This window comes from Peromyscus leucopus, chromosome 2 (genome assembly GCF_004664715.2).
Source record: "Peromyscus leucopus breed LL Stock chromosome 2, UCI_PerLeu_2.1, whole genome shotgun sequence".
Taxonomy (NCBI): Eukaryota; Metazoa; Chordata; class Mammalia; order Rodentia; family Cricetidae; genus Peromyscus; species Peromyscus leucopus.
The window spans coordinates 90,063,970-90,080,947 of NC_051064.1; the positions used below are offsets into that span (position 1 = coordinate 90,063,970).

Genomic DNA, 16,978 nt, shown 5'->3' on the forward strand with positions numbered 1-16,978 from the left:
AAACAAAACAGAAAAAATATTTTTTCTTTTCTTTTTCTTTCTTTTTTCTTTCTTTCTCTCTTTCTCTGTCTCTCTTTCTCTCTTTCTTTCTTTTCTTTCTTTTTTCTTTTTTTTTTTTTAAGACAGGGTTTCTCTGTGTTAACAGCCTTGGCTATCCTAGAACTCTTTCTTAGACAATGCTGGCCTCGAACTCACAGAGATCTGCCAGCCTGTGCCTCCCTAGTGCTGGGATTAAAGGTGTACACCACCACCCCATTCCTCCCTCTGTTCTTACCAGGTTGGTCTTAAACTCCTAATCCTCCTGACTCAGCATTCAGAGTAGTGGGATTAAAGAGTAGGCTACCATATCTGGCTAATCAATAGTGTTCTACCCCTGCGTTTCCAAGGTTATGAAATTGCCTTTTCTTAGAGCCAACTTCAATTAGCTGCACAGATTATTTTAGTCTCTACTGAGTTTGTGTTATGTGCAGTTGTAGCAAAATTAATATTCATGGCCATTAATTTTTCTTGCACGAATATTCATAAGCTCATTCCCTCTGCTATAGTAAGCCAGAGAGAAAGAAAACATTTGAAAGAAATTTCTTTTTTACTTCTTTAATTTTCAATTGATCCTTAATAATATGAAGTGGCGTATTGTTTGAAAAGAATTACACAGGGTCCTTTTCCTTTGCTGGGCTTCACAACTGATCCAGATAGAGAGCCACTGCACAGGATGGGGAAAACACACACACACACAAAATCTTCTAACCTAACTTTTAAGGTATTGAGGTCTCTCCATGAAAATGTGCCTCTTGGGTTTAGAGGAAATCCATCCAGCTCTACCCTGCCATGGAGGGGCATCTCCTGAAGAGAGAGGCTGATGCTGTCCAGTGGGGTGTCCACGTCAGAAACCAAAATGGAGTCTGGACTGATGGTGCACTGACCACCCTCGACCACTCTCAGGGTGTTGGTGAATACCTAGAAAGAAGGAAGGAGACACTCAAAGCCTTGTTCCATCAGGTGTTACTGAATACGAGAGTTCAACAGGTCCCTAGAAAGCTTCTGGAACCATCCTCACATGTCAATTAACTTTTTAAGAATGTTTATAAGGAGGTAAGTCATAGCTAAATGATGTGGATACAAAATATTTTATTTGCATAGTTCCAGTTCCAAGCTCTGATACATTCAAAGACACAAAGACAGATCTCTGATTTGGAAGTACCTATGCTTCACGTGTCCCAGAGTCTCTGTAGCACAGCCAGCAAAGGAGAGCCTGCTGCAGCGCTGAACTGAGAGGAAAATCTCTCACCACCGACCACACAGCCTCAGACAAACCCCCATGAAGCAAAGGCTCCACCTCTTTTCTTAAACCCTAACACAGTGGTTCTCAACATGTGGGTCGCGACCCCTGTGGGGTTAAAATAACCTTTTCACGGGGGTCATATAGCAGACCTCCTGCATATCAGATATTTACATTATGATTCATAACAGTAGCAAAATTGCAGTTAGGAAGTAGCAGTGAAAATAATTTTATGGTTGGTGGTCACCATAATATGAAGAACTCTGTATTAAAGGGTCACAGCATTAGGAAGTTGAGAACCAATGCCCCCAAAATCCTTTAAGACTTGGAAGGTTGATGGAAACTCCGTTGTGTGTTTTGCAGACAGAGTGAGCGCAGGCAAGCTGAAGACAAGAGGGTTACAATTCCATGGGAAATAGATTTATTCAAACATTAGACTTAAATATTTAAAAGCCACAAGGGCAATTTCAATACAAAAAAAACCCAGTCTTTACCTGACTAACAATTCAATTATAGGCACAAAGCAAGTTAGAGCAGCTTGGTCTATTTTATGACCACACTACGAGTGGGCAGGATGTGTTCTGTGATTAAACAAGTCTAGAAGACTGTCATCTACAATGTAGTCACTACATTTGTAAGGAATGTGCATGTGCTCCAGGCTCTGAGACTACAGTAGAAAACCCAGCTGAGTTTATTTAGCACATCAGCTTCCAAAATGAATACTACTTTGTAGAAGAAAAAGGTAGCAAATACAGTTCGGACTTGTGGGCTCTGAGGGTTCTTCCCAGAAAGCCCGTGGCAAGCACACCACCAATACAAGGACACTTCTCACACAAAGAATCTTCTTTCTCAGCAAGATGAGGCCACAGCCTCCACCCCAGTGTGCATCATCTCTGCTCATCAACGGGGCACAGTGTGAGGGAAGTCATTCCACAGCCATCAGAGGCACTCATGCATATCTCCAGGGCAGCACCCTGGGTCATGGAAATAGGACTCTGACTAGGATGTGGCTGCCTTCGTTCCTTAGTAAACTACCACCAGCAGAGAAAAACGCAAGAAGAATCGACTTCTCTCTATACCAGCCACCCCGACAGTGCCTCCTAAATGCTTCCGTCTGACTTGTCACACCTCCATCTTCACTAAAGCAGAAGAAAGAAACGGAACCCTTTCCCTGGGGGCATATGCACCAGGGGCCATGCACACCAGCCCCATTTTCTTGGTGGGTCAAGCTAGTCTCCCAAATAGGAAACAGTGCATAAAACACACTTTGCTACGTAAGATGATTTTCAAAACTATTTCTTTGAGAGCAAGTTCAAACATGAAAATCCTGCGGGTTCATGAGTAGTGCTTAAGAGGCTCCAGGTTTGCCTGGTGTCACTTGGCCCTAATGACTGTCACCCAACTCAGTTTCGTATCATGAAGGCACCATCAATTTCTAATAGTCTCAGTTCTTGGAAATACTATTTCATTTGCCCCTGGTGCATAAACAAAAGAGAGAAATCAACATCCACCGTAGCCCCAAGTCTTCCTCACTATTCCATCTTCTTTCAAATGAAGACGACTCTTCCATCTGCCTCGTAATTACCTGCACAGATCAGCCTTCTCCAAGCTTAGACCTTTTCTCATAAAAGAAGATTTTTCAACAGGTTTTGTAGGGGATGCTTTGGTTCGGGATCTCAATCTCATATATGGACAAGGGTGGTCTAAGTGAAATCTAATCAACTTCATTCAATAGTTGTTCTGACTTATTTTCACAATAAGCATTAGGCCAGGTCTTCAGCAGGGAAGGGGTCCCAGATGGAGTTGGTGCAGATGCCTTCTAGTTAAAGAGTTCTCAACACTTCTTCAACCACGGATTGCAAGCTCGCCAGCTTGAGAGGTTGGGCCCCTGACATACGTGAGTGTAGTGTGTCGGTGGGGACTCTGAAAATGGACAGCGCATCCTGCCCTGCAGCCATGGTGCCTGTGGGCTCAGTGCTGTTAGAGCTCTTTATTTTCAAGAGAAACCCCAAGTCAGTCTTGTTAAGAAATCTTCAGGCCCTTAAAGGTTTGCAACTGAACAACTTAAATATTATTTAGAACCATCGGGCCATTTCTGCATGTGACTGAGTGCCTTCCCTGAGGCCTTCCAGTAAGAAATCTGTGCTGGCCTGAGGCAGGTGTAAGCTGTGATGAATCAGCTGGAAAGAAAACATCAGGGCTGGCCATATTCAGGTAGGTAGATGCCTGGGCAAGTCACCCTTTACCTTGGGAATGAAGCTGGGAAGGTCTAGAGCCTTCTGGTCTATAACAAATGGGGGATAATATTCCTTTGTCTTTCCACTTTTAAGGAGAAAAAAAATGATCCCAATAATAATCACACTAATCAAGTATAGTAGTGGGGGGGGCAGAAAAAACTCAAAACAAAACAGCCTCAGAGAGAAGACATGGCAGGTAGCAATGCCTTTGTAGTTTGGTTTTAAAGAAAAACTCAGGCCCCTTAAGACTTCCATAAACACTGAGCGGTGGCACCGAGGAGAACAAAAGGGTCCATCCTAATTCATTTTGGAAAATTAAAAAGCTTCTTTGGATCACACAGCAGCATAGCTGGCCTGTGGTGAGAGCAAATAGGTTCTTCCGGTTGCTAAGAGACCCATCATTTAATCTCCTTCCCCTGATCAACAAGGGGGGCTCAGCAGAATGAAAGAGATGTTGATAAGGCTTTGAAAACAATGCCAAATTCAACACTGAAAAATTCTCACCTTTCAGATAGGAAGTCCCATGGGTAGGGTCTCCCACCCACACCCACCCCTGCTTTTTTTCTAGACTGCAGCTGGGAAATGAAACCATTACTCTTTCCCTTCTCTCGCTCCTTTCCGGCCTCCATGTCAAACACGACATACCTCAGGAACCTGATTGTCCACTGGGAGAATGGTTATGTTGAAGCAGATTCCATGCACAGTGCCTCCATGCTGGTTACTGACAGACACCGTGAACTGCACGTGTCGAAGACTGGGACCTATATCTTGCATGGGTGGCATGTAGGCCACTTTCATATGGTTCACAGCATGCTGTAAAGTAAATTGAGATGGACATATGTGTTGGTTTGCAGAGACTGGAATGCTTTAGCAACTTTAAGTCTAAGACCACTGCAGCATTAATTGATAGGGAGCACAGTAAGTATTTCCATGGATGGAAAGATTCCCAAGGTTCTCCTTGGTAAACCACATTGCCTAAACATAAGAGGAAAACTGATGAAGTCAGGCAGTATGTCAAATGATGGGGTCCAACCAATTCTGCAAAAGGCAGACTCAGATTTCCCTCAGTCCCTCCCTGAAGTCACTGTACTAACGCAAGCTGGGTAAGCCTGCAAGGCCTCTGTTTCCTTATTAGTCAAGTTATTAAAACAGTAGCACTTAGCACATTACAACTTCTAACTATTAAGAAATCAGACATAATTAGCCCCAAACCACAGATGTCTGATGCCTGAGCTCTCATAAACCACACCCCCACACACACCACGAGGTCTTCAGAGGAGAGTTCACAAGAGTAAGCAGAGGGATACAGAAGGTTTTGGGAGAGTGCTAAGTATTATTGGATGAACTGCAAGCCCATAAAATGACATACTAAAGTTCATTGAAACTGTAGAATGTGCATTTATTTAGAAATAGGACCACTGCAGATGTATGTAGTAGAAATACTTGAGTAGCATAAGTCCTCAATCCAATAGAACTGGTCTCCTTGTAACAGGAAGAGACAGATGGGGGCAGGCATGACTGACAGAAGTCAAAGCTTGCATCTGCAAGCCAGGGAACATCAAAGGCTGTTAACCAAGCACTCGCTGCTAACATGCAGGGAGGAAGGGTTGTCTACAGGGTTCAGAAGATCGTAACCTGCCAATGCCATGTTTTCAACACCTCTAGCTTCAGGAAGTACAGAAAAAAAAAACGCCTTTTGTTTTGAACTACAAATGTGTGGTAGTTTGCTATGGTAATCGTGAGAAACTAAAATAGAAGAATGAGTGATCCATATTTGGTGGAATAAAAACATAGGCATGGGGCCTGAAATCAGTGTCCTGCTATGGGCAAAATGATGCCAAAGGCTGTGTGGCTTTATAACAAGGTTTGAAATTGAATCAGGTTTGATGAAGGCTTTTCAAGCAGAGTCACACGCTTACCAGAAGCAAACACACAAGCACAAGGATAAAGACATAAGGCCCTGTAACAGAAGTGACTGGCTAGCCTCTCAGACACAACACTGGGCATACCACACCTCAGGAGATGCATTAGACATTGTGTTAGCCAACGTTTTGACAAATTCTCATACCTGGGTAAATGATCTCAGCCCCAGGGCTGTAGGATTTTTGATCAGCTTTGGTATGCTGTCCACCATAAATAACTTCCCAGCATCCAAGTGTCTAGGAGAAATATAGACCACATCAGCTTATTTTCCAGCTAAGAAAAATTAAATCAAATCACTCACAATTGTGATCACAGAATAGTGATCTGTGTTATCTGAAGGGCCAGGCCATATCAAGCTCCCACGACCAGGACCAGAGATAGTTAATAATCCAAATGACCCCTGTGCTATCTATATGACCAGAACCAGGCCAGCTCCTTCCCTAGGCCCTTAAGTTAATACAGGCAGCCTATCTCCAGAACTCATCTTCTTGGAAGAGACGACATGTTGAGTTCCAATGTAATTATGCCGTTTAGTGCACCAGGGATTGCATTACACCAGGAAACTTTCCCCCAAGTTGTACTGTGCTAAAATACACTGGCAATAAACCACTTGGCATCAGACTCTCCAGAAGTTTGATCTGGGCTATGTCAGGCTGAACTGACTTTTCATTCTCACCTCTTCATGGCTTGTCTTCCCGCCTGCCTTGACACTTGCAGGGACCTCCGCACCACAATCAGCTTTTTTAAAACGCATCATTGTGGGCGAAAGCAGATGCCCCATCTTTTAGTCTCTTTATGTTGGGGGCTTGTAGCCTTCGGTCCAGCATCATCTAAGCCACCCTCATCATGACTGAAGAGAGTTTTTTGTTGTGTCATGGTGAAAAGGAACCATTTGTCTCATCCCAAGTGTTTTCTCGCTGCCATTTATATGATACTAGCCGAAGGGATATTTATGCTACTGTCTTGAATTGAGATTATAAAATATGAATACCAAGTGGTCTTCCATATCTAAAAATAATATTTTGCAGACTTCAATAAACATCATTAAAAAAAAATTAAGGATTTGCTTTAGAAAAATGGGATGTCGCCGGGCAGTGGTGGCGCACGCCTTTAATCCCAGCACTCGGAGCAGAGCCAGCGGATCTCTGTGAGTTCGAGCCAGCCTGGCTACCAAGTGAGTTCCAGGAAAGCGCAAAGCTACACAGAGAAACCCTGTCTCGAAAAAAAAAAAAAAAAAAAAAAAAAAAAAAAAAAAAAAAGGGATGTCAAATGTTTTGTTTAAGCCTCACTATGCTGAAAACTACAAGCTGCATGTAAGTCACTAGTTGTCACTCAATGAAGGTAAGGACAAATTCGTGACAAGAGTGAAAGCTGAACTGGATGTAAGTTCAAGTCTGACCAATGAAGCAACTGAACCACACTGCCACCCACTGCCACCCACTGCCCCCCACTGCTACCCACTGCCACCCACTGCCACCTACTGCCACCCACTGCCACCTACTGCCACCCACTGCCACCCACTGCCACCTACTGCCACCCACTGCCACCACTGCCACCCCCCCCACTGCCACCCACTGCCACCTACTGCCCCCCCCCCCACTGCCACCACTGCCACCCACTGCCACCCACTGCCACCCACTGCCACCTACTGCCACCTACTGCCACCCACTGCCACCTACTGCCACCCACTGCCACCCACTGCCACCCACTGCCACCCACTGCCACACACTGCCACACACTGCCACACATCAACACTCTTGGAACCAGTGGGACATACGGTAGCTTTGCAAAGACACCTGTGGCTGAAGGAGAAACACGGAGGACGTGTTATTGTGTAGACGAGCTCCCCGTTGTGTGTTTCTGTATCTAGGAAATGTAGGTGCTTTTTAGTGATGTAGGCCACCTCTGTTTCCTTGACAACCAAATGCCGGGAAATGCCAGGAGCTTCTTTTGGAAGCTGGTCATCTACTGGAGAGATATGGATCGTCACCATCTGGAATGAAAGCACACTGCTCTATTAAATTGAAATATAAGAAAACACCCAAGAGAATGGCCCAGGATGATCTATAAATAGTTAAGACCACTTCTTCAAACTGCCATTGACAATATACTTCTGTTAAATGATTTAGAAACTACTAAGGATTGACTTATCTGATTTATGTTTTAAAAAGATAGTCATCATGCCAGATGTGGTGACACACGCCTTTAATCCCAATACTCCAGAGGCAGAAGCAAAGGATCTCTGTGAGTTCAAGGCTAGTATGGTCTACATAGCAAGTTCCAGGACAGCCAGGAATATATAGAGAGAGTATCTCAATTATACATATATTATGTATATAGAGAGAGCATTCAATTATATATATATATATTTATTATTATACTTATTATATATATATATATATATATATATATATATATATATTCATTACAATTCTAGCTAATCCATTGGGAATGTTAGGAAATGGGCATATTGAACACCAAGCACAATCCTGATATTTTTTTCTATCTCCTTTCCAGTAATAACCTATGGGTCATTGCTCCCTCCCTCCATCAATAATTCTAGACACCTTGCTGTCACTCCTGGTTTCTCCTTTCCCACCCCCAGCCAACCCATTGCCAAGTTTCTACTTGCAAATTTCCTGTTTCACTCTTGTAATTTCTTCCTTATGTGGTTGCAACAGCCCAAGCTCCACTTGCTAGTCTACACTTTTTATTAGCTTGAACTAACTTTTAAAAACACAAGTCAAATTAGTTAGTTCATTTCCCTCCAACCTTAAAACAACCATCCAGGAAGTATCATTATTCAAGCTCCTTAGCATGACATTCAAGACCTCTCACAGTTCACACATACTGCACTTCTCAACTTGATGCTTTATTGCCTTTCAACATAAACCCAACACTCTAGTGCCACATGGTGGACCACCTTCCCCTCCCTCAGATCCACATCATATTGTTCCGTTCCTTCAATCTAATGCTTTGGTCTTGCTGCCTCTAGGAATCCGATCATTTTCACTCTTGCAAGATCTTCTAGATTCATCTCCAGTTTCTCAGTTGGAACTGCTTCTGAACTTGGCTTCTCCCTTGCCGTTCCACCGAGTGGTTGTGTTCCCCTCCAAGACTCGTCTTGGAACTTCACCAGCCGCGCAATGGTTTTGAGATGATTAGATCAGGAGAGTTATGCCCCCAGGAGTGGATTGGGTCCCTAGATATGCACGTGAGGGGAGAGCTTGTCCTTTCATCATGTAAGAGTTTGTCCTCTTAGGAGTACAGGGCAACAAGGTGCCATGTTGAAAACAAAGAATTACCTTCACCAGACAAAGAGCCTTCTGCTACCTTGATCCTGGATTTTCCAGTTTTCCGACAGTAAGAAATGTTTCTGTTGTCTATAAATTATTCAGTTATTTTATTAGAGTGATTAAAAACTAAAGCCTGTTATCAAAATAAGAATACAAAGATAATCATAATTCTAGTCCCCTAAATCTATGTCATGATTTTTTCTCCACTTACAATATTTTTCTAATCTACAAAGTTCAGAAATTCTCTATGGGCTTTGACAGCAATAGTGTGGATCAGCGAGTCTCTCCTTAATTGAAAAACTGGATTTAATAAGGAAACAATAGTTATTGTGCCTTCAAAGAGACCATTTTCCATGCTAATTTATTCTCCAATGTGTTCTTTATGAAAGAAGAATGGAAGAGCATGCTTTTTATCCCCTGTAGTAATTCTTGGTGGGCGCATTTTTCAACATGCTTTATGATCGCCTAAGTTGATGTGTCTTTACATATTTATGCATGCTCAAACAATTAGTGTGTGTGTCTGTGGGCAAGAGAAATTCCATTTCAGCAAACTCCACAGAGAAATAAAAGCATTCTCATTGTGCTGGAATCTGTTTATAACAAAGATATTATTAAGAACCCATTTCCAGGCAGAGTAGGAACCCATTTTCAAACCAGTCACCAGCCTCTGGACTCAAGCTTCCCTCACGTCCTCCAGTGTCCCTGTGGCCGCAAGCACACACAGACAGATTTACAATGAATCAGAATAACCAGTAAAGATCAGCATGTAAACTGACTGCGTCACAGTCTGACCCTCGGATACAGGCTCTGCAATTACACTTTGCCAGGTGGCATCTGACTTTCTTGTGGCCTGAATTATTGATCCTTCATGTGCCCTGAGCTCTGATTCTAGCCTGCTCTTGATTTTCCTTCATTTGAGAATACCCAGTGTTATTTCTCAGTGCCAAGAATTACTTCCATTTTTAGAGCTGCCCACTCTATTAACTACAGTAGTTTTATATAAGTTTTTAGGAAAATACATTAAATGTTTGTTGAACAAGATGGCTTTTAAATGCTGAAGACAGAGACAAGTAGAGGTGCTGGGTAAAGAGATGGGGTGAACACACAACCTGGGCTAGGGAAAGAGTCATCATTTGCAATATTCAATATAAATGCAAATGTGATGTAAATAGTGAGGTCCATATGGCTTAGGGAAAAATGACAAGTAAAATACTATGTGAGGAACAGAGGCAACTTATAAATATTATCTATCATCAGATTGTTGAATCATTGGATGGGACACCTACAGATATACGGAGGGGGCCAGCTGTGTTTAAGAGCCCCCCCCCCAAAAAAAAAAAAACTACATGCTGCATAAAGACAGGGCAATTTTGTAGCCTTCTCGCTCTGCCTTTCTTCCCTAGTCCATGAATATAAGAGCACAGAATCAGGAAAACATGTTATTGTGTCACTGGTTAAGAGCACTTACTGCTCTTGTAGAGGACTTAGTCTCCATTCCCAACATCTGCATGGCAGCTCACAACTGTCTATATCTCCAAGTCTAGGAGATCTAATACCCTCTTCTGGTCTCCCAAATCACCCAAACATACATGTACCTATTTGTGTATGTATTATACACAAATAAATAAAAACAAATAATAAAATAACACATCTATTATATGGAATAAATTTATAACCAGATATTTAGAATTTAGACTGATTTACTTGCTCAGATTTAGATAACTGTTTCAAGAGTTTTCATTAACTTGGTCTATATTATATATTTCTCTTCTTGTGTATAAAGAACATGATCTTAAAATGCTTAACAAGAAAAAAAGAAAGACGCCCTGAAATCTCAATGCACAAAAAGACATAGAGCCTTCTAAACATCCTATGATATTCTAGCAACAGCTTGAGCAGATGCACAGAACACTTAGAAATATATTCTGCTGACAGTTACCGTTCTGAGTTATTCAATCTAGCACAATCTCCTACAGAGGCTCAGCCCAGAAACGATGGGTCAACTACATCTATGAAACAAGGGGTGATTACTTTCCAAGGAGTTCACTTGCAAGTAAAAAAACAGATGAATTCAGAGTTCTCCTTACACTTCCCCACCCATCCTGTCCTAAAGACATCACTGAGTTCTTCCGGTTTCAGATCTCCTCCTTCAGTATGTCCATGTCAGCAAACAGATGCACAACTTGGTCTTTAGCCCACTGGCTGTTATCAGTGGCTGTAGCATTCTAAGAGTCCATGAGAGTAACAGGACACACTTTAAGCATTCTTTCTTGAGTAGGCTTGAGATTTTCTTGCATCCGCATATATGTTACCTTGGAAGGTAGCAGGTATAAAATGACCAGCAACAATATCTTACAGAGTCCATAATCACTTAATTTCAATTGCTCCTTTTGAAATTTAACCCCCACTCTCCACACTTTTACAATTGTCCATATGCTACACCAATACCATATTTTATGATTTCTATGTGATAATATTTGCTTCATCTTATTTCTGCTTACTGTAGACTCAAATTACATCCTCTAGCACTAGTCAGATCTGAGATCTTAAAAACAACAAATAAAATCTTTTTTCTTTTTTTTCTTTTCTTTTTCTTTTTTTTTTAAGTATTCACCAGGTGTCTGAAAGTTCAGTGTTTTCCCCATAATAATTCTGTTAGGAAGTTTCTATCACTTTCTTGAAAAACAAGTAAAGAGGAATGGGGTTGATTAGCTATTGTTGGGAACAGGAGGAAAACTCAGGAAGTTTAAATTAAAGATCATTTAAATACTATCTTTAAAAAAATGTTTTCTTGGGAGTTGAGAAATGAGCAAATTTATGAAGTTGTCTATGTATGTACTATGGCTAAGTAACCTTAGAAACAGTTACCATGTAGAAACTTGCAAAGTGCTTCAGAAAAGTGTGGGCACAGTACTAGGAGAGGGAAGCATACTTATTTTTGCCCAATCCATTGCTTCTCAGACTTTGTGTACCCTAATAAACTTGCCTGAGGATCAGAGGACAGAGCCAGCCACTAGATTAGACATAGAGGTCAGGCAGTGGTGGCACACACCTTTAATCCCTGCACTTTAGATCTCATGCCTTTGCTTGGGAAGCACACACACCTTTAATCCCAGGAAGTAATGCGGCAGGGCAGAGAAAGGTATATAAGGAATGAGGAAACAGGAACTCACTCTCTTTAGGCTGAGGATTTCATAGCTGATCTTTCAGCTTTCACCCTGATATCTGGCTCCAGGTTTTTTACTAAAAGACCATCTAAGATTCAAACATCTTGAACAACAAAACCCATTTTCATGTATTTTTTAATAACATCTCTTAGAGCAAACCTTGGTATTTAAAACTTTGGGAAGATGTTCTGAAATGGTCTCTCACCTGTGGCACTGAGAGATTTGGAGGGTCACAACTGTCCAATAGGACAAATTCAAAAGAGTCTTCAAAGATTTCTCCACCGAAGTGACGATAGTAAATGATTCCATTGAACAGGTCTCTCTGAAGGAAGCCAGGGACCGCATACCCTAAAGGCCCACAAAATACCACACAATTTTAGGCATTGGGGCCCAGTGAAACTGAACTCACCTCTAAACATCTTCTCTGCTAGTGTGTTGTACATAGCCAAAGATTTGCATTAAATATTTTTAACAAAATGCACAGCAATGGACTAAAATTGCCCTGCCTCAATGTGGAGATTAACAATGAAAAAAATATTTCCAAAGAATAGCTTTTATTTTAAATACGATAAAAATACTACATATTTGATCCACACTGTCAAATCCCTGACACCAAAATGTAAGCAAATATATTAATGAAATTATTTGAATAGCCATATAGAATGAACCAAATATCTCCCATCATACTTATTTATTCTACTGCCTTTCTTGGCTGACTTAACTTTTAATGTTAAGTGATGATGTTTAATGATAAAGTGATGATTATCTTGAGCTTCGTGCCAGAACTTTCTACTACCTTAGGTAGTAGGTTGACTTAATATGCGTCAAGTTTCTACTGTAGAAGATGGGAAAACAATAATACTTTGCTTCATAAATCTGGTATCTAATCTTACACAAATTTGACCACAATACAAAGTTCTTTAAGAAAGAATCAATTCCATTTCAACTGTCTTACCTGCCTAGAACTTACCTATCAGTCCTGGCCCTGGCTTCTTCATGATCTCCCCAGCCTGTGGGGACTTGGTGACATTAAAGAAGATGTAGTCATCACTGGAGTCCATGTCTGAAGCTCTCAGCATGGACCCTTGGATCAAGACGGTTTGGCCCTCTTCTAGCTCAATAACAACATTGGTTATGAGGAAGGGGGGGCTATCATCTTTAGGCAAGATGTTGATGGGGAACTTGTGCTGGCTGCTGTGCTGGCCATCGAATATCCTGAGAGCCACAAAGTCTTTAGTAGAGTCACTGTCGTCATGATGATAGCGAACAACTCCAGCCTGCAGGTCAGCCACGGTGAAGAGAAATCCTTTCCCCTCTGATGAAGAGAGCAGATACGGTACTGAGTAGGCGGTGGCTAAGCAAGGAACTACAAGACAGTGGGCTATGGGAAGCAGTGGCAATATAGATGCCCCCAAACTCACCGTGGGGTTGTGCCCTATAAACCATCGTAAACTGGAAATGTTCTAAGTCAAACACATAAAGAAGAGTCCCTATGACATCCGCAAAAAAATGTAAAAACAAAACAAAACAAAATATAAGTCAAGGACAGTCTGTAGACTGGGCAGTTTAGTGAGCAATAGGATGCCGCATCTGATATTGAACACTGGCTCTCCCACTTACTACCTGTGTGAACTTGCGACTAGTGTTTGAGACTCTGTGAAACAGGGAAAATAATAATATTAGAGTTATTTTAGGAGTCAACTAAGAGATACCAGACATTTATGGACTTAAAACAAAAATGCAGAGGAAGAATGATCACTCTATCATCTGACTGTCATCTATCTATCTATCTATCTATCTATCTATCTATCTATCTATCTATCATCTACTTCTCTCTCTCTCTCTCTCTCTCTCTCTCTCTCTCTCTCTCTCTCTCTCTCTTTCTCTCTCTCTCTCTCATGTTCTTCTCCCCACCCCACCCCTGGCTTTGTGGGCTTTTTGACCTTAGACTCATACCTCTCTGGCAGTCACCCACCTTGTTTTCTAGGGCTTTGACCTTGGACTGAACGAGAATTATCTCATCACTACCCTAGTTCTCAAGCCTTGGCCTAAGACTGAAAGACTGGATTGGCTTTTCTGAACATAAACAGTAGTTCTTTCCACAAACACATCATGAGCTTTCTCTGTCTCCATAGATGCACACACATACAAAAACAAATCCACATAATAAATCTCCCCTTATATATTTGTATGCCTCCTATTGGTTTCATTTCTCTGGCAAATCCTGCCAACCATAACTAGATACAAATAAAAATGGATGCAGATATGCCATGGCAACATCAGAGAAGTCAGACAGCAGCAAGCCTCTGATAAATATTGGCTAACCCTCAGGTCATTGTCACGATCTAGGGAAGCAGCATCAGCACCAAATGGGAAGCTATTAGAAATGCAATTCCTCAGGCTCTGCCCTGAGCCTACTTAATCAGAAACGCTGGAGATGGGACTCAACACCTATGTTTTACTAAGCCCCACCCCGAGGGTGGGTACATGCTAAAGTTTGAGAACCAGAGCTGGAGCCTGGTTCAAGCAGAGATATAGATTCACACGTTAGTCACCTCCTGGTTTTCAAAATTGCAGCTTGTCTATTTGTAAACTAGGAACAATAATAGCCTCTTACTTCGTAGAGGCAGGAAAATGAGAGACAGCACATAGAATGGTTGGCCCAGTACTGGCACAGAGAGAAGGGTTGATAGATGTTAGTACGACTTTCAACCCCTCTCTGATTCCAGAACACCACCGTACCATGGGTCACCACCTCAATTTCCACTTCTGCAGTATTAATAAACCCAGTTTTGTTTCCTGCGTAGACTATTACAACGGAAATGGAAGTCGTTGCACTAGGCTTCTGGAAAACTTGTCAAGGACTGCAAACTTAGATGATGTGACTTCTCTTTGGTCCCTTCTGTCTTTTCCTGGCTCGAAGACACACAGAAAATAACACTGTTCATGAAAGTGCTGCAGTAGCATGACTTTTGACCGACCCCTGGTCCTGACGGGCACACTCAGGTTTCAACTGTCTCCCACTGTCCTGGAAGTAGACAGAATTTACTGTAATCTGTTAGCTTTTCAATTCTGAATTCCCCAGTTACAAACGATGACAAATGAAAGTTCTCTCTTTTCTTTATCATTCAGCAAAGTAAGAGGATAATTGGACTAAATCCTCTTAGTATGTTATAAGGAACAGACTTTGACCATGACATGAACAGTGCTTTTATAAGGGTTATAACCTTCTTATCTATCATCCTTATCATTACAAATTCATGTCTTTTAAACTTTTAAATTGTGGCAACTAATAACAATATAATAACATCATTATTACTGAAGCATTTTTAAAAGTTTTTCTCCCTGTTTTACAATATATTTCTCTGAAATATTTTGTCCTCCAACTGGGAACACCCACAGAGCAAACCTGAAGTTTGAGTAACAAGCCAAGCATAAGACTTAGTTCATAAGGGATGTGAGCATCCTACAGAGTTGAGTTTCAATATCTCCACATCATCTAACTGGAGTGATTTCAGTTTGGAGAACATCCAAGGAGTGATACACATACCCTGTTAACTATGATTCGAGTGCATGCCTGCATGCATGCATGTGCGTGTGTGTGTGTGTGTGTGTATGTCGTGTTGTGTGTGTGTGTGTGTGTGTGTGTGTTGTGTGTGTGCTGTTGTGTGTGTGCGTGTGTGTCGTGTGTGTGTGTGTGTGTGTGTGTGTGTGTGTGTGTGTTCATGTGGATGAGCATCTACATGTATATGGGGGGAATGATTGCACATGCCAGAGATCAACCTCAACTCTCATTCCTCAGGGGCCCTACGCCTTTTTTTTTTTAAGTTTTTTTTTTTTTTAATGTAACATATATGTGTGTTTTACTTGCATATATGTCTATGTACCACATGCATGCCTGGTGCCTGTGGAAACCCAAAGAGGGGGTCAGAAGCCCCTGGAGCTGAAGTTAAAGATGGCTGTGAGCTGCCTGGTGGATGCTGAGAATTGAACTCAGATCTTCCGGCAGAGCAGCCAGTGCTCTTACCCACTGAGCCATCTCTCCAGCTCCTTCCACTTTGTTCTCTGAGAAGAACCTGTCACCGAGCTCTGGAGCTCATGGATCTGGTTGGGCTGGTTGACGAGGAAACCCCAGTGATGGGATTAAAAGCATGCACCCCCACACAGGTCTTTCATGCAGTGCTGAGGATTGAAGTTGGGAGCTCACACTTGAGAGCAAGAAGCATGTTACCAACTGAATTCTCTCTCTCTCTCCCTAGCCCCATGATGTGGTCTGCATTGGAAGAGAATAGTCCCCAGATTGGATTTTGGGTTGGAGAGGCGGTAAATCATTCACCTCTTACTGTAAGACGTCCATGCTGCAGGCCACCAATGGTGACCAACTGCACAGCACCAATGTCGTCATTGTCAACGATCTGAAACTGTTCCCAGGTGATGACCCGAGACTGCCCTTCCAGGAGATTCAGACCTACAAGGGAAAATACAGAAACATGTCCTACAACATACCTGTCTAAGGTTAATGTGTTTTCACTCCTAAATCTGTCTCAGAGTTGTATCTTCAAATGCTTTTCATGAAACTTGAATATGGCTTGTGTTTTTAGTAAACTTGGCTCTAATTGCAATCTGACAGCTGATTCCTTAAGAACCATGATGATACCAGAAACTAAATGCTGAAGGAAAGAGCAGAAGTTAGGCTCACAGAGGTCCCTAGTTTAAATGAGTGCACAGAGTTGTCAGAGATTATACCTATATGGTTTAGTGGACAAGAGTTAAAAGGGGTTTTACATATGACTTATGAGAACATACATATCCCATGGGGTAGGGAATGCATAGTACTTCAATATCCTTATCTAGAGCTACTGTACCTGACAATGTTTAAGTGCCTGGCACTTTGCAAAATAAAATGCACATTAATTTCAACAATAACTAGAGGTGGATTTATGCAGCTAAAGGAATGCCATAAAACCTTTGCTTAGACTCAGTATGGCATAGGAAGTCTGGAGAGTCTCCATCACTGGTAATGGAGAAACACAGACTCTGAATGAAGCCCTGCATTACCATCAGACAAGACACCCT

General features: G+C 41.9%; 1 protein-coding gene across 1 annotated transcript in view; it reads right to left on the reverse strand.

The window, feature by feature from the left end:
- Frem1 (FRAS1 related extracellular matrix 1) overlaps positions 1 to 16,978 on the reverse strand; it is a 150,757-nt gene that overhangs the window by 86,146 nt on the left and 47,633 nt on the right. Inside the window, 7 exon segments of the mRNA XM_028873292.2 lie at positions 749 to 957; positions 4,162 to 4,329; positions 5,585 to 5,675; positions 7,236 to 7,432; positions 12,108 to 12,250; positions 12,873 to 13,217; positions 16,239 to 16,370. Coding sequence (XP_028729125.1) covers positions 749 to 957; positions 4,162 to 4,329; positions 5,585 to 5,675; positions 7,236 to 7,432; positions 12,108 to 12,250; positions 12,873 to 13,217; positions 16,239 to 16,370 — 1,285 coding nt within the window.